Raw genomic sequence first — 21,904 nt, 5'->3', positions numbered from 1 at the left:
ACTTGTTACTCAGGCAAAACAAATGCCCACTGATGGCTAGGAGAGTTTTGGCTGAACACCAGAAGGCTAGATCACCAGCTGCTGTCAATCAGACATCGCTCCTACACTGAAGTCAACGGAGCTATACCAATTTGCACCAGCTGAACATGTGGCCCCACTGTCTCTCCTCAGACCATACCTCAACCCCCTTCTCCCTCCCACTTACTGGCTCCAGGAGCCTTCTGGAAATGCTGACTCATGCATGCATAGTTCCAGATGTCATCGAGGCTAGCACATCAGATCCTTTTATTTTCCTTGTGCTCCAAACATTTGGTTTCTCTGTTTCACATTTGCCAGTTGGGTGGTTCAGATAAACATCTCACTATGTTGCATACAATCAATCACGCAGCAGCTTACCTCGTTTGCCTCACTAATTGTGAGCTGGTCACTCAGACGTACCCCACAAGCCCCTGGGTCAGCTGACTCGAACGTGAGGGGCATTCGCTGAGGAGCTAAAAATTGCAGCGTAGACTTCAAGCTCAGGCTGGAGCCCAAGCCCAAATGCCAGGCTGACTCAGGCCAGCTGTGGGTTAGTTTTTATCCCCATGTGGACATACACTTGGAGACTGGTTGTCTTGAGAGCAGGAAATGAGGGTGAGACCCACTCCTGCTGATTTTCAACTGTGGGAAGCTGAAATATTGATGACAAGAAACGCTGCTCAGATCAAACTACTGTCGTGTCAGGGATGCCATGGCTGATACTATACTCACTGACCTCCAGGACTGAGATGTCTCACCCACTGTTGCTAAGGGAATTAACGTTCCCCCCCACATGAAATATGACCACGTTTATTTGGCATTAGAGCACCACAGGAGCTAGAACCGTAGGTGGCTGGTGAAAATATTCTTTGTGGTGGGAAGAAATGAGTCAAAACAGTCAGATGCTGCTCTCCAGTGCATGTGTACAGGTTGTTCTCTCCATCCCAGCCTGTGTGCAGGGGAGGGCTGGAGAGCAATAGGAGAATGAGCCCCCCTCACACGCACAGGGCTGAGCCTAGCTCTCCACTCTGGCCTGTTGACTCTCAGGATTCACAGGTTTGCTATGGCAGGCTCTTCTAAATGGGAGGGGGATGAGTGGGGGAGCTGTAACAGGAGGAGGTTTTGCGAGGCTTGAGTTTATTTGGGGCAGGAGGACAACATTGGGTGGGGGGTTATTTGGGAGCTGGATGGCTGTGTCTGGCTCCTTTCTCTGCAGCCCCTTCCCTCTTGCTCACTCCTGCCCTCCCTGGCACCAACTCCAGAGCCAGTTCTGCACCCAGGCAACAGCAGAGAGGGCCTTGCCCCCACCACACCAGCACTGGGCATGGCTGCACTCAGGAGGGACTCTGCACCATGCGGGGACCTGGCACACCCTTCTTGCTGCTGCCTCTGGCAACTCTCCTGCTTGTCCTGCTACTTGGCAGGCAGGCAGCTCCGTGCCAAGCCAGCTTGGAACTGCCAGAGGCAGAGCTTCACCCACTGAGCTGGGCTAGGGTTGCTCAGATCTAGGGGGCTGAGCCCCCTCAATCTTTGGCCACCTCACTACTGAGAAATCTTTTCGTAGGAAACATGCCTGACTTGGCTTAATATTCCATTTATTGACATTTCACAGAAGCAAGGAGGAGGCAAAGAAAAAGACCTAGGCAATTTCATGAAACTTCATCCTTTAAGTGCTAATGCCATCTCCACATAGAAAAATACCTCGAGTTCATTTTACACACTGGAGAGAGGGGAAAAAAATAAATCAAACATTTGATTCTCATTTATGAAAGGGAGTAACAAGCTCTTCCCCAGACAGGTGCACACAACAGCCTCATGTCCCTGCGGCCAGTGTCACACCAAGGTGAGTGCCTTCGCAAGATACGTACATGCCCAGAATTTTAACTAGGCACCCACCCTGCCTAAGAGGCCCACAGCAAACCGCAGGCTTGTCTTTGCATCACCTTTCCTTACCACGCAATCCTTCATCTGGTTTCCTCCTGAAGCCAGCTGGAGTTGATGTACCCCAGGTCCTGGAAAGGAGCAAGGTGATGCAGTGATGTCTTGAACAGGACAAAAAAAAGTGTCCAGCTCATGCTGATGCGGAGGTCCAGATATCCTCATTAATTTGCAACACCATGGGAATGTCTAACCAGCATGGCCTCAAAGTATTCACTGGAAACCACCGTCAGCTTGTCACCATCCATCTTCACAACTCTGTAACAAAACACGAGTTCACTCCAACCATGCAATCACCAACAATTCAGTGACTTCCCCTCCCCAGGCCAACAGCTTGCTGGAGAAAAACCCAGAGCATGATCAGTTTCATTTAGCAAACTATTCCTCACCCTTTCAAATGCGTGGTGATTGTACCCATACCATGGGCAAGTGTCTGCTCCTTGTGCATCACCACTAAGAAATTCAAGAGATTATAAGGGAAAGAATTCTTTGAAGCATCATTGAAGTGGCCGCTAAGGGCTTGTCTACAGAGGGATTAATCTGCAGAATTTATGCACAATATGCAAGCTGCACTAATAGTGTGCACATGGGCTGGCTGTGCCTTCTTTCAGTTTGCATCTGTGTGTCCACATGGCAGGGGCTTCCTGTGCATTAAGCGCTTGGCATTCTCGGAGGGTATCCCACGGTCCTTTGCTTCAACGCTAAGCAGTGTGCATGCTGGGGATGTTCTCACTGCATGCGGTGGGATGCATAGAAGGCGGCAGTGGAATTCCAGGACTTGGAGTAAATTCAAAAACATCCCATGCTTCAGCTCTCTCCAGCCCAACATTCCCCTCTTTCTGGAGAGGCGAGTGCCATTTGCAAATTGCTGTCAGCCAGCATGGACCCAGCAATGCTCCACACCACTATGCTGGCAACTGCATACAGGTAGAGGCTGTTTGGAATGTAGTTCAGCTCTCGAGCCGAGCGACTTGGCTTTGTCTTTGGACTTCACCCACTGCACTACTGAGTGGATGTGGCGGCTCCAGCAGCAGCTCCTTTGGCAGCAGGTTGGGCAGTGGTGGAGGAACAATGACGAAGACAAGGATGACACAGAGCAACTGCTACTACTGGAGCTGTTCCTGGAGCAGGAACACTGTGCAACACCTTTTCAGGGCTTGGGAAACCAGTGGGGATTGGTAGGAAAGGATCGTTCCATAGACCTGGGACGACCAGCAGTGATGAGAGAATTTCAGGATGGCGAGGACTATCTTTTTTGATATCTGCACTGAGCTAGCCCTAGAGCTGCAGCGGCAGCATACCAACATGTGGTACCCAAACCCATAGACATGCTGGTCGCCAATGCCATGTGCAAGCTGGCCACCTCCAAATGCTACTGGTCCATAACCAGCCAATTTGTACTATTCAGGAGAAAGTTGATGGCTTTTCAAGTATGGGGTTCCCAAATAGCACTGGGGCAACTGATGGGATCTACATGCCAACTGCTTGTCCGCCACACCATGGCTCAGAGTGTATAACCAGAGAGATATTTCTTTATGGTATTCCAAGGGCTGGTTGATCACTGTGGCAGGTTCACAAACATAGGGTGGTCTGGAAAGTCCCACAATGCTAGGCTCTTTCAACACTCAGCTCTAATTATCTGAGTGAATAAAGGAGAATTTGCCCCCAGCATCGTTCTGGATATTAATGGTGTGGGAATTGCTCCAGTTATCATGGGAGACTCTGCTGCTGCTGCCCTGGTTCATGATCCTATCACCTCAGTAGCTGCAGAATGACAGCAGAGTGTGCATTTGGCCACCTGCAAGGAAGGTGGCACTGTTTGTGGAATAGGTTAGAAGCTGGAGAGAGAAAAACCCCATGCTGCAGGTTATATTTTGCGCAATATTTGAGATAGTAAGTGAGAAAACCTTTCCAATGGGTGGGAGGCTGAGGTGCAGACACTTGCTCAGGGGTTTGAGCAGCCAGCAAAATGCTCAACGGAAAATGGAAACAGTCAGTGCAGGCTATGGCTCCTGGAGTTTCAGGCCTGAAAATGTGCAGCTATACATCCAGCTGTTATCCCAAAGGGAATGGATTGTGAGCTGTGCAGTCTTTGATAGGTGGTAGATGTGGCAATCCTTATTTTATCTTGTCTGTGCCTTTACCCTTTTGTAAAAACCTCTGACTTAGTCAAAATGAATGGACTGCCTGTATAAAGTGCATCGCTGACTCTTTCTGAATGGATTTTTAAACCAGCAGAAATGAAGCTTTAATTAAACAATGAAACAAAGCTTTAAAGTGACAGTGCAGTGGACGGCAGACTACAACAAGGGGTGAGTACACGCCTCGTTGTTGCCTCTTGTTCTTGGGGTGTCTGGTGTTGAGTGGCAGGGCTCGAAGTTATCAGGGGCACTGGATGGCTCAAAAGAGCTACGTTCCCAGGTGCAATTGCTCTCGCTGCCCTGAGCTTGGGTCAGGGAGGAGAGGTAATGTGACCAGTGCGTCCACTGACCGCTCCAGTAGAGTACTGTACCAGTGTTGTCGAGGCCACGCTGGAGCTATCAGAATTACCTTTGCCCCCTCCCTGTGGTCCTTGAGCAGGACCTTGAGCATGAGAGGGAATGGGGGAAAAGGCATAGAGCAGGCGACCTCTCCAGGATAGCAAGAATGTGTCTGTGAGGGAGCCTGGGCTGTGACCCTGGAAGAAGCAGAACAGTAGACATTTCCTGTTGCGTTGGGTGGCAAACAGGTTGACCTGGGGAAACCCCCACCTTTGGAAAATGAGGTGTATGACATCCGGCCAGATGGACCACTCGTGTGTGCAGAAGGACCTGCTGAGGCAGTCTGCCAGCGTGTTCTGAATTCCTAGGAGAAAGGACACTTCCAGGTGAATGGAGTGGGTTATGCAGAACTCCCACAGCTGGAAGGCCTCCTGGCATAGGGGAGAGGAACGGGCTTCCCCTTGCTTGTTGATGTAAAACATGGTGGTAACTGCTACGCACTGGCCTTGCACTCAGGCCTGAAAGGCCTGGCAGGCTAGGTGCACCACCCTCAGCTCCTTGATGTTGCTATGTAGGGAGAGCTCGTCCTGGGACCACAGACCCTGCGTCTGGAGGTCTCCCAGATGCACCCCCATCCCAGAGCCGACGTGTCCGTGTCAAGGGACAAGGAAGGTTGAGGGTTGTGGAAGGGGATTCCTTCGCACACTGCCCAAGGGTGGAGCCACCAATGGAGGGATGTAAGGACCTGCCCTGGCACCGTGACCACTGAATTCAAGCTGTTGCGCCCCAGGTAGTAGGCCGAAGCAAGCCATGCCTGCAAAAGTCTGAGCCAGAGCCTGACGTGCTGGGTCACGTAAGTGCAGGCAGCCACGTGGCCGAGGCGACTCGGGCAACCCTTTGCTGTTGTGGCTGGGAATTGCTGGAGGCTTTGAATTATGTCTCTGATGGCTCAGAATCGGGACTCCAGTAGAAGGGCCTGCGCCCGATACAAGTCTAACACTGCCCAAATTAATTCTATTCTTTGGGTCGATTCCAAGGTCGACTTCCCCAAGTTGAGGAGGAGACCCTGTCGAACAAATGTGCATCTGACCAAACAGATCTGGAATTGCACCTATCCCTTGGTGCGGCCCCTGAGCAGCCAGTCGTCGAGGTAGGGGTATACCTGCACCTGCTGTCGACAGAGGAAAGCAGCCACGACCAGCATGCACTTGGTGAACACTTGGGAGGCTGTTGAGAAGCCTAATGGTAGGACAGCGAATTGGTAATGTTTGCGGTTGACCACAAAGAATAGGAAGTGCCGATGTGCGGGACGAATCGCTATATGGAAATACGTGTTCTTCATGTCGACGGCTGGAGAGCGGTGCTGCGACCTGGAGCGATGCCGCGACCTGGAGCTGCGCGGGGTCGCTAAGCGGCATTGGGACCAGAACCTGTTGCATGATGGGGATCGACGTGTGGATCGGTGTCACGAGCGGGAGCACTGGCGCAACCTAGAGTGGTGCCGAGACTTTATCAGCAGTGCCAACGGCTGGAGCATCACTGGTTTGCCTCGAGACGGTGCCATACGATGTGGTACTGGAAGCTTGAAGCAAAGAGTGGGTGACCTGGGCGCTGTAATGGCAATGAGGTCCCTTGCAGCCTCAAAGGTGTCCGGGGTGGATGGCCAGCTCCACTTCCTCGATGACCTGGACCGGGGAGTCCAACGGCACCAGACTCGATGGTCCCCCTTGCGGGGCCAAAGTCGACGGTGCTGTCTCTGCAGACTTCAGCACTGGGTGCTCCTAACAAGGACATGCCCCACTGGCCGGCTCCAGAGGGGTGGACCTCTGGGACGGAGAGCTGCTCCTCCCTTGCTTCCGGTGCCGCTTCTGCACCAGAGAGTGGAAGCGATGCTGGGTCCTGCCAGTTTCGGTGCTGGGGAGCGGCGGTGCCACAGGTCTCTGCCAGAGTCCGTCCGTGGTGCTGCTTCCACCACTGCCGCCGGGCACTCCGCACCATATGAACTCAGCACCAGGTCCTGCCGCACCGGCAGAGGCTGAGGTCTAAGTGCCGCCTCCATAAGACAAAAGTCTCGCTGCTTTTTGGTTCTGGGGCGAAACCCCTTACAAATCCTGCACCAATTGGCTTGGTGAGCCTCCCCCGGACACTTTAAACAAGCATCACGGGGGTTGCCCATTGGCATGGGCTTGCTGCAGGACTTGAACCCCTGGGACTTGGGCATGGCAGCCCTCCCAAGAAAAAGCGGTCGGGACAGAGGATAAACCCCCCAGCCCAACTGCTAACTACTAATACTAACAAACAATTAAACTAACTAATATGTATAGAGAACAAACAAGAACAAAGCTAGGGAAATGTGGTAGAACTTGCCAGGCAAGATGCCACATTTCCAAAGACCATCACTGGCTGTAAGAAGGAACAGAGGAGGTGCCAGGTCGGCAGGGTCATATATTGAGCTCCATGAAGGCGCCGCTCCAAGGGGCTCCACAGCCAACCTGTTGGGTGCTGCTAAGGGAAAAACTTTCCGACAACTGCACACACCTAATTGGAATCAATATGAGCAATCACTCAAAGAATAACATGGCTGGGTCCTGGCTGAGGGCACTGGCTTGTCTGTGTGCCCACTCACAGCATGCACTGCAGCAGAGCATTCTGAGCTTGTACAACCTCCCCAAGTTGCCTCCGCATTTCTCTTTCTTCCTCCACAGTGTCTTTTGCCATAGCAACGCTGTCCCTAGCCATGGTGACACTGTTTCCAGCCACTTCAACCCTCTTGTTCAATAGCTCCCGGTCTTCTTCCCTCTCTGACATCAAATACAATCACCAGCTCTTCACCGGTTTCTTTTTATTTGTGGGGAGGGGGTCTACAATGAAAGCTGGATATTTCATCCCAAGTTCTCTGTTTCTTCCCCACCAGCCATGGATAAAGGCCCTGTCCTTGAAGGTCTGGCCAGTGCAGGTGCCATTGCTGAGGGAGTAGTGAAAAAACCTAGCCAAGCAGATGTTAGTGGGATTCTGGACAGGCTAGGATAGCCTCTTTAATACGTCTCTCTCATTCCCACCCCACAACCCCCAAGATTCTTCTGGTCTTGGTGGGCCCTCATAGCCAGCAGGCCGTGTGTGCATAGGAGGGCTAGATTGGCTTGAGTTGCAGCTGTGCCTCGGAAGCTGAGGGTGGGATTGGGAATTATGTTCCCACTCTGGTTTTGCAATTTGGTTGCGCCTTGGAGTTGTTTCTATGGTGTCCAAGGAGTTAGTGGGGAGCATATGGAACGAGCGGGATAGTAATCCGTGGCCTGACTCTCAGTGATGTTACATTGAGGCAGGTGACTAGGCGACAGAAAACGGCCTTATTCACAATGGCAAAGGCACACCAGTGACATACACTGTGAAGTTCTTCACCAAGCTGGTCCCCGAGAAGTGTGGCCAGAGTGGAGGGAATGCCAGGGCAATGACTGTGCATCTATCCCAGATAAAGTGCAGATAGGGGGTGGGGGTGGAAGTCAAGCAATTTCTCTGGTTCTACTTTATCACCCCTGCAGACATGCTGAAAGTGTAGAGAAAAACATCAGGCTCTGTACTGACTGTCCGAAGCACGAACTGCTCCAATCCTCTCTCTGCATAAGCCTGTGGAAAGACATTAAAAGCTGTATGCTATTCGTAAGGTGGACCTCTTTCCGTGTACAAATGCGTGTTTATACCTCAGCAGGGAGCTGTAGGAGTAGTGCTTTACAGGCATGCAATGCCCATGTCATCTGAGAATACTAACCAAACCCCTTTGCCCAGAGCCACTGTCCCAAATGGTTCACAGTTGTACAACTGAGTGTTTTCATTATTCCAATATGCTGCGGGAGGGGAGCGAGGAAGTGAGAGATGGAGTAAAGACTGCAGCTGTGCCATGCTGCCAGCCACTATTTTGAGCAGATGGACAGGGGTTTTGGGGGGAGCTCGTATTTGCCAGACAGGACAGACAGGAGAAAAGAAAGAAAAGAAAAAAGAAAAGTTTTCACCTGAGACAGAAGCCAATTGCTCGGCTGGAGTAGACACCATTTTGAAAACGTGGGATAAGAAAGGGAGGCAGGTGCTGGAGATTTGGAAAGGCTCCCAGCTCCCACCTGCCAAAAACGACTGTAGCCATGGGACACTTGGATCAGAAGCTAGCACAGTGGTGTCATAACAATAATACATTGTAAAGATAGATCCTATGGAGGGCATGTAATCTGCCTCTCAGTCTCAACCTGGTTTCTGGCTCACCCACATAGCCAGAATTACGGTCCTGATTCCTGACGAGATCCTGACTTTCTGGGGAGAGCCCCTCACTGCCCTCCTCATGTTCCTCCTCTGATGACTTTTGCCACTTGTCTGCAGTCTACAGGGAGAGCATCAGGGTCCACAAGCTCCTTGGGCTTGGTAACGATGTAATTGATCAAAAGCCCCTCCAGTTCCTCAAGAAATAGGCAGAATACAATTCCACTGCTGGATCTTTTCCTGGCACCCCTGGCTTTAATATAAGTCTTCCTGAGCTGTTTGCTCTTTATCCCACACTGGTCAGCATCCTGATTATGGCCCCTCATGGACCTCTACTTAGCAATGTCCACAAAGAGATCCTTCATCTGGTGGCTGGCCACAAGAACTTGCTGCACTGATCCCCAGGTGGCGATGAGATCTGGGGCATAGCAAGGCTCCAAGTGGGTGCTCAAGGTATGTTGTAAAGGCTGCTGCAGCGTGAAGGAATGCCGATATATCTGAATCCAGGAGCAAATGGGAAAACTCTTTTCCCATGGCAATTTTTAAACAGGGAAAGGAACATCCAGACAACTTCACCCCAGAGCAGTGGAGGGCGCACAGGTAAACAGACAGCTCAATAATGGACACATGCACAGCAATGTGGGATACCAGCTGAATAACTGCCAAAGTAGCGCATGGCAGCACTGCGTGCATACAACCAACTGCACTAACTCAATCGAGCATAATACACTTTGAAAGAGGATTCCAGAGTTTGTGGTATAACTGCGCTCTAAGGAATTGCATCGTGAGTGCACAGGCATTTTCACACCAGTCTGACTTGAGCTACTGTGGATGAAACCCCCATGTAGACAAGCCCTCAGGTACCTGGTGAGCAGCAGGAGATGAGGGCAAGTAAGGGCATCAGAACAATTAGGCTGTTCTAACTGATTTGGTTTCAGACTATACCTGAAGCACACATCTTGTCTATGCAGACACATGCAGGCTGGTCTGTCAGAGACAGATACTATACACAGACCAGAGGCATAAGTGAAGTACTTCAACCTCATTTCAAGATTATTCTGTCAGAAACTGAAATCAGAGACCCATAAAGAGCTCTTCAGCCAGAAGGACCATGGGGACGGAAGGAAGAATTGGAGTAAACAAGGGAGCAGATAGAAGCTCAGAGGAGGTGTTGGCTCCTAACTGAAAACCAAAGCCAGATCTCAGGCTGTTGGGAGGAGGCTCACGGACACAATTTCACACTCATTGTTCCCATCTGGATACCATGTGCACACAAATGTATGTAAAGTAGTATGACAATTTCTCTATCATGTAGCAGGAGAGAAACTGTCCCAGTACTCACCCTTCCTTTCCTTCTGTTAAAGAAGAACATCCTATCCTGCTGCTTGCTTGGAGCCTGCTGCAGGAGGCACGAGGCTGTCCAGCTGCTGACGATGTCCTGTGTGAATTAGCCATTCATAGAATTTGTTCTCCACCAGCACCTGGAACTGCTTCCTCTGATCCCTGAAACCCACCAGAACATCAGCAATGTAGCAAGTGAAGTACAGTCTTGTAAGCATTCACACCACACTTCCAAACATCTCTCCTTGGGTACTCAAATGAGTAGCCTTTTCCATCCTCACTGAAAATAAGCAACAGATCTACACTTACCACGCCTAACAAAGCCATTGGATGTGTTTCCCATACTGCCCACCTGGGGAAGACTGAATTCACCTAATAAAAACTATTAGTTAGAATACCTCTGAAAGAGAGACTGCTGGCGTTGAAATAAGCCACGAAGACTTCCCCACACTGCTGTTACTGTACCTCTGACCTGTAGGACTTCTGCCCTAGGATTCTCAGAGCACACAAAGGAAATTATACCTAAGGCCATGAGTCTGTCACGAAGGTTAGGGATTCGGTGATTGTGTGTGACCTCTGCGATTTCAGCCCCACGTGGCGGAGCTCCGGTTTCTGTGATTTATTGTTCATTGCCCACATCCTGTGACTTTTACTAAAAATACCTACATCACATAAAACTTAAGTCTATACATGTCTGCCATTTGTAACCCAGGCAAAATGTAAATAGTAATCGCCAGAGAAGTGAGTGACACATTAACCCCTATGCTACTTACCCAACCCCTAACGTCAATGGTATTAAATCACTCACATCTTAAGTTCTGCCTTTACTCAACAAGACACACACACACACACAGAGGCACTGGAGGAGTCAGGATTCAAGAACAGACAGATGTAATGTAGCGCAATATAAACTCTGAACCAAAGACTGTCAGATACCAACGCTATTCTCCAATCTGTGCAAGTCTTGAAATCTGCACCAAGCGCAAAGAGCACCTTGATCAAATGTAGTATTCGTGACAAGGGACTTTTCATGCACTAAACAAAAGAAGGACTTGACAAATCACAGACCAATGATACCACTCAGTTTCATTGGAACCCTGGCTTCATCTAACTAAATTGAGGATTGAGACCATCCAAAATTAAACAATTCAGAGAAGCTATGGATTCTCTCCATGACTTGGCTTACTGACTCCAAATCTAGAAGCCACAGGTTGAGCCCAGAACAGGGAAACAAAAACCAGCTGAAACACAAGCTATTGTTGCTTCCTTCTTTTCTAGCCTTTAAAATTGAAGATCCAGAGTTCTACTCGCACTGTGGGTTTGTGAAGGAGGTAATAAGAACGGCCATACTGGGTCAGACCAAAGGCCCATCTAGCCCAGTATCCTGTCTTCTGACAGTGGCCTATGCCAGGTGCCCCAGAGGGAATGAACAGAACAGGTAATCATCAAGTGATCCATCCCTTGTTGTTCATTCCCAGCTTCTTGCAACGGAGGCTAGGGACACTTCAGAGTACAGTTTTGCATCCCTGCCCATCCTGGCTAACAGCCATTGCTGGACCTATCCTCCTTGAACTTATCTAGTTCTTTTTAAAACCCTTTTATAGTCTTGGCCTTCACAACATCCTCTGGCAAAAAGAGTTCCACAGGTTGACTGCATGTTCTGTGAAGAAATACTTCCTTTTGTTTGTTTTAAACCTGCTGCCTACTAATTTCATTTGGTGGCCCCTAGTTCTTGCATTACGAGGAGTAAATAACACTTCCTTATTTACTTTCTCCACACCAGTCATGATTTTATAGACTTCTATCATATCCTCCCTTAGTCATCTCTTTCCCAAGCTGAAAAGTCCCAGTCTCATAATTAATCTCTCCTCATATGGAAGCTGTTCTATACCCTTAATCATTTTTGTTGCCCTTTTCTGAACCTTTTCCAAGTCCAATACATCTTTTTTGAGATGGGGCAACCACATCTGCATGTAGTATTCAAGATGTGAGCATACCATAGATTTATATAGAGACAATATGATATTTTTGTCTTATTATCTATCCCTTTCTTAATGATTCCCAATGTTCTGTTTGCTTTTTTGACTGCCGCTGCACATTGAGTGGATGTTTTCAGAGAACTATCCAAAATGACTCCAAGATCTTTTTCTTGAGTGGAAACAGCTAATTTAGACCTCATTTTATATGTATGGTTGAGATTATGTTTTCCAATGTGCTTTACTTTGCATTTATCAACATTGGGAGACAGCTTGTTGCAGTTTGTTTGCATCAAAATGATACCAAGAGTAAAATCCTGAAGACAGGACCAGCTAAATTCAGAACTGTCAATATCTGGTGTCCTGCACTCCTATCCAGCCAATTTGGCATCAAAAGAACATGTTTTAACTTATTTAAAACTTCTTAACAGCCTAGGCGCTGAAAAAGCAGTAAATTGCTAAAAGGGTAGATTACTATGCAAGATAAGCTACAAAAGCAAAGTAAGGCCTAATTAGTAGACTGGAGACTTGAGTGTGTTAATATGTTTTACCTACAGAACTACAAGCTTCTCATTTTGTGTTTGAGGAGTTAACACACACAGTACACATGTGCTTTCATTTCATAAGATCTTTGCACAATTTTTACTGTGTTTTATGAGCTTGTAACTCCCACACACATACACACACACCAGATTTCCTTCAAACAGAATAAGGTGGCTAGAGTTTTCAATACAAAAGCAGGATACCAAATGCTGCCAACTCCTCACATCCCCAGTGCACTCATGAATAAAACACAGACTAGATCAGTGGTCACCACCCAGTCGATTGCAATTGACTAGTTGATCCTGGAGACTCTCCCAGTAGATCACGATGGCTAGAAGTCTGGTGGTGTAGTGGGGCTGCCACTGAGGCAGGCTCCCTGCCTGCCCAGGCCCCACACCACTCTCGGAAGAGGTCAGCACACCCAGGAGTCTCCGCATGCTGCTCCCACAAGCACTGCCTCCACAGCTCCCATTGGCCGCTAATGGGGCACTGTAGCCAGTGGGATCTGCGGAGGAGGTGCCGGCAGAGAGGGGCAGCGTGCAGAGCCACGTGACCCTCCCTTCCCCCACATCCCGGGCCGCAGGGGCACATTGGCCCCTTCCGGGAATGGCATGGGACCGTGGCAGGCAGGGAGCCTGCCTTAGCCCACTGCACCGCAGACCGGGAGCTGCCCGAGGTGAGTGCCGCCTGGTGGGAGCCCACATCCCAACCCCCCTCCCAGAGCCAGCACCCCACACCCACTCCTGCCCCCCAACACTCTGCCCCAGGCTGGAGCACCCTCCTGCACCCAAACTCCCTCCCATAGCTTGAACCCCTCATCCCCTCCTGCACCCCAACCTCCTGCCCCAGGCTCAGCCCGGAGCCCCTTCCAACACTGCAAACCCCTCGGCTCCAGCCCGCACCCCCTCTCAAACCCCAACCACCCAGCCTGGTGAAAGTGAGTGAGGGTGGGGGAGCGCGAGCAACGGGTGGAGTGAGCAGGGCAAGGCTTCGGAAAAGGGGCAGGGACTCGGAATGGGCAGGGTAGATCCTGGGTTGCCCTCACATTCAAAAAGTCATCTTGGGTATAAAAAGGTTGGAGACCACTGGACTAGATAAACAGACCTCATGCAAGGGCATTTTTGTTTAGTGATGTCAGGTCAAAGAGATTTGTACTTGTATAGACAAGTTGAGTTTCAGAGCATTAAATACACATTCCTCCCCTCCTGGAGGAAGCCAATTACTCACTTCGTCAGCCCTGCCTCTTTCACAGTTTTTTGCCAAACCTGTATCTTCTGCTCTCGTTGACTCAGTGCCTTCTGGTATGCATGTGGCAGCCCCCCAGGCGTTTCTGTCGTGTCTCCTTCCATCTCAAAAGGAATAACAAATGTATAAAACTCATTGGGGGGTAAGAGTCGGAAGACACTGGCATCACTGTTCTCTTTGCATACCAGCATTGGACTGTCCCAGTAGTTAGGCACTGTAGCCAGGCCCATCCGGGCCATGTGGTCCTCAAGCATTGGGTAATGGGTGTGATAAGGGGCAAAAGTTACTGCTTGGTTACCCAAAAGAATGAGAGGGTGTGTAGGCGTGAGAATGTTGAAGGTGCAGCCTGTTGTAGAAGAGATAGACAAACGGTGGCAGATGCCAATGACTTTGACATTATCACAGCTGTGGAGATGAATGGCTGTCTGCACAGGGCCCAGGACAAAAGTGCTATTCCTGCACTTCTCAATGGTCACAGATCTGAAAGAGAGAAAGGTCACAGTAAGCCAGGATCCCCAAGAACAGGACAAGGCCGTACACTGTTCAAGTGGGGTTGCCATGTCTAATGGGAACCAGGAAATACCTATGCAACCCACACGAAGAGGTTTCACTACATTCCAGGAGAACGTAAACTCACCGTAAAGGAGAGAGCAGATATATGAAGCACTCATTGCAGCGATGGATCTTCACATGAGCACCCACCAGGGTATCCGAGCTCTTGGCCAGCGTCTGTTTGTAGACTTGGCTCATCACCACCATGCGGTGAACCTCAGGGACCATATGGGCATTGCACGCAATCTTTGCTCTCTTGGTTGTTCCTTCAACTGCAAGGCAAAAGTTACACACATGAGCACAAAAAAAGTCTGAACATATTTCCTAAGCAGGAGGACCATGACATCACATTTCACCAGGCAGCCACAGAGTAAATATCCCATCAAAAAAACAAAGTCATCGTGATGCTTGGGATTTAGATCCCAACTCTCTTTGTAAAATTCCTCCTGAACATCAGGGCTCTTTCTGCCAAACTGAGATTTACAGCAGTCTGCAGATTTTCACCACTGTGCTGATGAAATAGGAGCATGTCTGTTCCAATGTATTCTTACCAAGTGGTGTGCTCCCTGTAGGTATACAGCCCTCAGGGCACTTGTTACCACAGGATGTTCTTCCATTCTTACTGATGGAATGGATTAAGACTAGTTTTCTCTCCCTCTGAAAACCTATAATTGCATGTTAAATGAGATCAGGAGTCTTCATTCTGACTCCCACAGACAGAAGTTCATAGATAGTTTAGGTACATCAACATATGCTGTGGTCACACCTCGCAGCTGCAGTGCAAATACTTCCACAGACTGCCTTCTGCGACCTTGGGCAAGTCACTTAATCTATTCTGTGCCTCAATTCCCATCTGTCAAATGGGAGTAATAATATGACCCACCTCAGAGGAGTGTTTAAAGGTAAATCCATTAATGTTTGTGAGGCACTCAGATACAACAGTGACTGAGGCCACGGAAGTACCTGAACAGCTAGAGAGCCACCCCATTTATCTGTTAATCCCCACTTAGGAACAGAAAAGTAGTAATACTAGTTGGGTCTGAATTACATTGACAGAGCTATATGGAGCAGCCAATACAGCAATTCCACCTAACCCTGGGTTTAGCCTGTGCAATCAATCGTTTGCTTTCTTGGGCATTAACATTCACTATGCAGGAGAATGCACCTTCCAAACAAACGAGTCTTTAAGAATAAAAAAGCCTGCTAGCAACAGCCAATATACACCACACAGGATCTGGATATCAACTTGAAGTGGGGAAGGGGGACACATGCTAGCTAGAAAACACAGAGGGAGTAATGAGTGTTAAATAGGAGAGTTTGGAAACAGGAGGATAAGGCATTTGCATGACCAGCTCTTTCAGCTGTGAACTCCCCCTTCTCTCCTGTAAAGAAGAGGACAGGTAAGAGAGCACCAATGCCCACAAACCAGACTCCTGATCCACCGGAACAGAGGAGAGTGGAAAGTTGATCCTAAAACTAAAGAGCAAAGCCAAGGCTTTCAAATACCTTGCTGCGCCCATGCAAGTTTCTTCCCAGACTTGAGGCAGGCAGACGTCCCAAACGGGCTCCCAGTCAGGCAGGCCCTCAGCCAGGCCTCTAGCTTGGGGAAAGAGAAGGCTTTGGAAATCTTCGAGTAGCCGTTCTTCGCATGCAAGGGCTGCCAGAGAGCAAGCTCATGAAGAGGATGGACAGTCCTGGTTTTGTTCACGGTCCCCTCAATGAGAAAGCTGAGAGCTCGAACAGCTTCAGGGGAGACCAAGCTACTGTGAGTGGAATGGGAAGAGGCCGTGAGCTGGTCCGGGTCCAGTAGCAGTTCCAGCAGATCCAACAGGTGGTTCTGCACAAACGCTTGGTGGGTGTAATCATTCCAGTTCTTAGAAATCAAAACAAAAACAAACAGAGGAGCTCTTACCAGGCTGAGACACTTTCCTAATGCACTATCCATTGCATCCTGCTCAGATCCCACCCACAGCAGCTCTAAAAGGAGAAAGCAGTAGAAGCAGAATACACTCCTTCCCCCGAACCCCATTGATTCTGCGGGCCTTCTCTTACCCCCACAACAGACTCCCCCAGCAAATAAAGGACATTGGATCCACTAGCCATCTTCAGAGTGGAAGAGGTTCAGTAGTTCTACTTGCTGTGGCCATGACCAACCTGTCACTGTATTAGTTAGAGTGAGAGAAGGAAATGGATTCCCACTCCACTCTTCATGAAAAGGTTCAGCACATAGGTGCTTGGAAACGAGGGCTGGAATGAACTGTAACAAACACCTGACAGTCTAAGCCTCCATGAAGGCAATTATGGTTCCTATTGAACCTGGATGCTCAGAATAGATGCAATCAAGTACTAACTCAGGAGTTGTTGTGGGAAAAACCTCAGATAGTCCATTATGAGGAAAAATCCCATTAAACATTCATCTCAAAGGATCATTATAGTTCAAGTGCTGATGGTCTCCATAGCAAGGGAAGACCAGAATATGAGACAGCCAATGATGAAAACTCTAACAGACATCAGCTTATGCTGGACAGGCCTCACTGGACCACACCAAAGAGGTACAGTCACCTGGAGTGCCCATTCCAGATACCTAGAAAGTTAGCGGCAAGTAGGTGCATTTCCTCAATGGTTCACAAAAGGATAACCCCAAGGAATATAATCCCCCACCCTGTGGGGAAATGAAGCTTCTGAAATAGATATGGCAGATCCATTATCTACTCATGAAGTTTCACAAGATGGGCCAGTCTAGTTTTGAACTTGAACTGCAGTTAACAAAAATCATCCGCTATAGAATGATGCTGAATGCCCTGAACAGTATGTGTAAAGAGGAGCATTCAGCACAAAGCCCTGGATAAGCACTTCCCCCTCTTGTCTATTATAGGTCTTTGTGTTTAAAGTCCACTAACCCCTATTTTTAGTATCAGATGCTCTTGAGTTGCAGTTCAACAGTTCTTGTTCCATGTGACACAACAACATGCATGGTATTGAGGTCACACCCCTGACAAAATCCTGCTGACCCTGGCAACTGGCCTTTTTTCAAGGTGTGGGTCAGCTCAGTGTCTCTATTGTGCTGCTGTCAGTTTGTAATTCACTTTCGAACATGGTAGTGCAGCAGGCCTGGCTTACCTGGCTAACTTCAGATACTTAGTCAAATATAATCAAATGTAGGTGGTTAACTAATCTATTTCTCTGACTCCCAGCTTTGTGTAACTTATTCAGAAATTGCTCTAAGAATGGTTACCCTAGAAGCCTGAACATGTAATTATAGAGAGGAGCAGCCTCTGAAATAAATGAACATTTTCTGCTTTGTTACACTCCTCTAATTTAAAGGGCTAAGATTTTGGGGGGAAATTTTAAAAAATATCACAGATTGAGACTGGATGTGAAAGTTCAGTCTGCTGCAAGTTTTTATGGGCAAGTTAGATTTTTCAAAATTAATGTTACAGTGACCATCTAATTACTTAGCTCAATTGACTAAGTGCACCGTAGGTGCATACATAAGTCTTGGGCAGGAGTTCACTTCCCCACAAAGCAGATCTGCTCCCCACCCCACTTTAAGGTGAAGGTTTTGCAGCCCCTCCCTCACAGTAACCTCTGTGGGGACAGGGTTAGAAACAATACCTTATTTTGACAGGTGGATTTTCCAGTCAGGTTGGCAGACTGAGATTTGTCCCTGGGACTTGGCCACTCTTCTCCAATCAGAGATGTCCGCAAGGAAACCTTGTTTAGCTGCTGAATGTACAAGAACAGCAGGAACTGCAGAGAGTCTACTGACAGCTGGCCAAGAGGGGAACACAATATTAACACATACCAGAACATGACCAATGCATGCAATAATTCAACCAAAGAGCCTATTCTTTTAGAACGTAGACAACAGGGTATCTACAATATCATAACTGATTGTGGCTCCCCTTCACAAATAGGTATGTGGTGTTACTATCAGCTATTAACAATCCTCAAGAAAGCTGTAGTTTACAGACACGCCCAGAAATTAGGTTTATGGGCTTGACAAGTGCTTGCTTGGTTTCTACACGGTTTCTGTTTCCTTGTTTTTAATTATACACCCCTCCTTAACCACATTACAGGAATGCAAAAAGCTCAGCCTCTCTCACTGTCTACATCACAATATTTGCCACAGCATATGCCATTGGTAACCTTGGTAAGACCCTCATTTTCAAACCTTTTTTCCACTTGCCCACAATTTCCTAAAAACACTTCTCCTTGGGCTCAATATGCATAGTTTGGGACACCATCAAACAAAAGCACTAGGCCCTCCAATGAAAAATGGCCATTATCAAGTGTCAAATTAAAAAAAAAAAAAACACAATTAAGTGTAGTCTTTAATGAGTGTTAGAATGGTTTTCAAATGGATATAGTTTTTCACCCTCTAGCTCAAATGGCTGATCTGTGTTCAAATCGTGCCCCCTAAATGCTGTACATTTCAAAGATCAGTGTGCAAAAACGTGGTTATAACAAACTGTTTTGCAATCTTGACTACAGCAAGTGCTACCAAAGGTCCACTAGATAATAGCACATAGACTTTGTGAATGAACACAAGACCCAGAGGGCCAGTGCAAATAACGAATGGACAGCTACTCATGGGCTAGGGAGCTTGCTGTTTAAGCTCAACTGATTTCAGGACTATCACATGGATCTTTTATATGTGCACTCCTTAGCATGCCTCTTTGCACCACACACATAATGCTGTTCTCTGACAAACTCAATTTCAGAAGACCACTGGCTTTTCCAGTACAGACCAGAGGAAGTGAGGTCAGGTTCCTCCCACAAGAACGAGCCTTGATCCAGACCCTTCCACCAGGGCCACAATCAATAAATGCTGAAAGTGTTTAAAGTTTATCAAAAAGTGTGGAAAGAGTTCTTTAACAGTGACATGCAAAGGAAAAATATTGGACTTGTGCCTCGGGGGATGGGGGGAGAGAGGGGACGGGACCTTCTTTAAAAAAGAAAAAACAGCCCAAACTTTTTGTATCCAAAGGAGGACAAAAGCTTTCTTCTGCTTTCCGCCATGCCCCATTACAAATTCAGGTCCTGTCTAGTATTACAATGATTAGAGAATAAGCAAAATGACGTTGCAAGAGGCAAGAAAAAGAGGAGTGGATTTTTAATCAGACTGTTTAAATCTCGTTTCTGGTAAGACCAACTAACACATTAAAGGATGACTTTTCTGAATGGTCCCACCCTTTGTGGGGGAACATACATTCTGAGACCTTTCTTTTTTTCCCCCCTTTTCCCTACAAGTCAGCCAGCAAAACCAGGGGAAAAATAGCTGACAATCCTGATAAAGTGAAACAGAGAAAAAAAATGTAGATGTTCAAATCTATTTTATACATCATAAACCAGCAAAAAAGGACTAGTCTAATTTAAATTGTTTGCAGGTCACCTTTACAGAAGTCTCCTTTGTGCACATCTTCCCATGTTGTGTAGAAAAATAGTAGGGTATTAGGAACAAACCAGACTTGGGATTTCTCTGCTTTTGAGGGTTTAAGCAAGACCCTGTTATTTATTATGTCGAATGGTTTACTCTAGAAAAGTGTCTATTGGTTATACCAACCATATGCAATCTTGCTGAACAGCATTTGTTCTGTAATCATAGAATCATAGAATATCAGGGTTGGAAGGGACCTCAGGAGGTCATCTAGTCCAACCACCTGCTCAAAGCAGGTCCTAATGCTACCTGTAATGCTACCTTGTCTTTTAAAGTGGAAAAGTAGCAATGTGGCTCTGAAAGGCAGATCTGATTACTGGTATTTACCCCAGTCAAACAGAAAAACAAACAATTAACAACTTGAATGATAGCGTGATCTGCATTCACATGTACAGTTAGCAGAATGATTAGGGCTTCACTGCCATGAAGAGTGTGAGAAAAAGGCTGCTGGAAATGTGGTTGTACAACACTTCAGATCAAAAGGCTGGACGTGATCCCAAATGACTGTGCATGAATAGCAAAAGGACCTAATCATACAACCTTGACTGGCACAGCCCATGCTCCAATGCCTAAAACTGTTCAACAGAGAAAGATTACAACATTATACTTCATGCCTTATTCCTCTGCTTCTCTAATTCCTCTTCTGACTTGCAGCTGGACACCACCTCTGCCCATTCCAGATGTTCCTCTGGAGTCCGTTCCACTAGACTGTCAAATATCTCAAAGTAGAGCCAGGCCAAATCCTTGGCTAACTGCAGCTTCCCACAGGCAATGTGCCGCCACATAGGCCAGAAAAGGCGTGGATAACAGCCCTCACTGGCCCGCGTCCGGACATACGTGGACATCTTCCGGAGATAGTGCATGCTGAACTTGGATGGAGGGGGGATCTGCAAAGCCCCCACTATGAAGGGTTCTGTTTTCACCCAGAGGTGCACCATAGACTGATCCATTTTAACCAGCTCTGGGAACTCCACATCTAGGGTTGAACTGCCTTCCCTGCAGATCTGACAAACAAAACAAAACACCAGACATTGATCCGAAAACACTCAGCTTCATTTGCGCCAAGGCCAGAGTGAGCTCATTGGGGCAAGGGCCAGCATTTTGCCCCTGGTTTGTACAGCACCTAGTGCAGGGGGCCTGGGCCAGGCTTGGGAGTCACAAGCCCAACCAGACCACAAACGACCAACAGCGGAACCATGCCTGGAAAGCCTCTGCTACAAGGGGCAACCCGACATAGCACGTGTTTCATAACCCACTCCTACAGACCCAGGAGCTCCGGCCTGCTGGGGGGGAGCCATGAGCGCTACAAAGGAAGGCCAGGCCGCCCCCGGCGCCCAGAGGCGGGTCTGAGGCGAGAATGAGTCCCCCGCCCCCCCGGGAAGCCGGCCCGGGTGAGAAGGCTCCCCGCGGGCAGGAAGCCCGGGCGCGGCCGGCCTGCGAGCCCCAGGAGGGGCTGCACTGGGGGCGGCAGCTGGCCGGGCGAGCTCCAGGGCCGCCTGCCCCAGGGCCGACACCAACCCCGACCACCGCGCCCCGAGCCTGCGTTCACCTGCGCGGGCTCCTCTCCCGCCCCAGCGGCACGTAGCAACCACGCATGCGCACTGAGCTGCCGCGGCCGGCAGACCAGCGAGACGTTACCTACACCATCGAGCCATTGGCTAGACGTGCCCCGCCCAGGCCCCTTCCGGACCACCGGCAGAACAGGCTCCATCCCATAGACCCCTAAGCCGCACGTGCCTTCTATTCTTCCTCATGGGTTGGCCGCTGCTGCAGGCAAAGTAACGGCTCAGAGGCCCCGTACGATAAACGTCGGACCGAGCTGCAGCCGGCCTGGCCTCTCGCGCTGCTCCGCCCCCTGATTTACATATGACCGTTATCAGTGATTGACATGACCCTAGTACCAGAGCACTGCGGGGGGAGGAAGAGAGGGCGGTTTACACAAGCGCCCCAGGACATAGCCTGCAGCATAGACTAGTCTTTTGCTAGAACTTAAGCGCCTGCGCTAGCCTTCACAGTAGCGAGGTTCTGATTGGTGCGTTTGAGGAGCGTGGAGGCGGGAGTATTGTTCGCTCCGTGATTGGCCGGGAGGCAAGGGCAGCCTGTGATTGGCTATCACCCGGACCGGC

General features: G+C 48.7%; 1 protein-coding gene across 7 annotated transcripts in view; it reads right to left on the bottom strand.

The window, feature by feature from the left end:
- TBCCD1 (TBCC domain containing 1) overlaps window positions 1-21,808 on the bottom strand; it is a 26,958-nt gene extending 5,150 nt beyond the window's left edge. The window contains exons 1-9 of one of the 7 annotated variants that reach the window (XR_012641021.1): window positions 21,328-21,808; window positions 20,393-20,782; window positions 17,954-18,109; window positions 15,845-16,211; window positions 14,424-14,610; window positions 13,769-14,266; window positions 10,024-10,184; window positions 1,972-2,214; window positions 175-670 (exon numbers count right to left, since the gene is read on the bottom strand). Coding sequence is in view for 4 of the 7 variants with exons in the window: in XM_074964146.1 (XP_074820247.1) it covers window positions 10,055-10,184; window positions 13,769-14,266; window positions 14,424-14,610; window positions 15,845-16,211; window positions 17,954-18,109; window positions 20,393-20,782; window positions 21,328-21,489 (1,890 nt within the window). In the remaining 3 variants the exon portion in view is untranslated. Of the gene's footprint in view, window positions 1-174; window positions 671-705; window positions 2,215-10,023; window positions 10,185-13,768; window positions 14,267-14,423; window positions 14,611-15,844; window positions 16,212-17,953; window positions 18,110-20,392; window positions 20,783-21,327 lie in introns of those variants that run through there. The other 6 variants (XM_074964149.1, XR_012641022.1, XR_012641023.1 and 3 more) reach the window with 6 other exon arrangements.
- Between the last annotated feature and the right edge of the window lie 96 nt (window positions 21,809-21,904).

This window comes from Natator depressus, chromosome 9 (genome assembly GCF_965152275.1).
Source record: "Natator depressus isolate rNatDep1 chromosome 9, rNatDep2.hap1, whole genome shotgun sequence".
Classification (NCBI taxonomy): domain Eukaryota; kingdom Metazoa; phylum Chordata; order Testudines; family Cheloniidae; genus Natator; species Natator depressus.
This window is presented reverse-complemented; position numbering and strand designations above follow the sequence as displayed.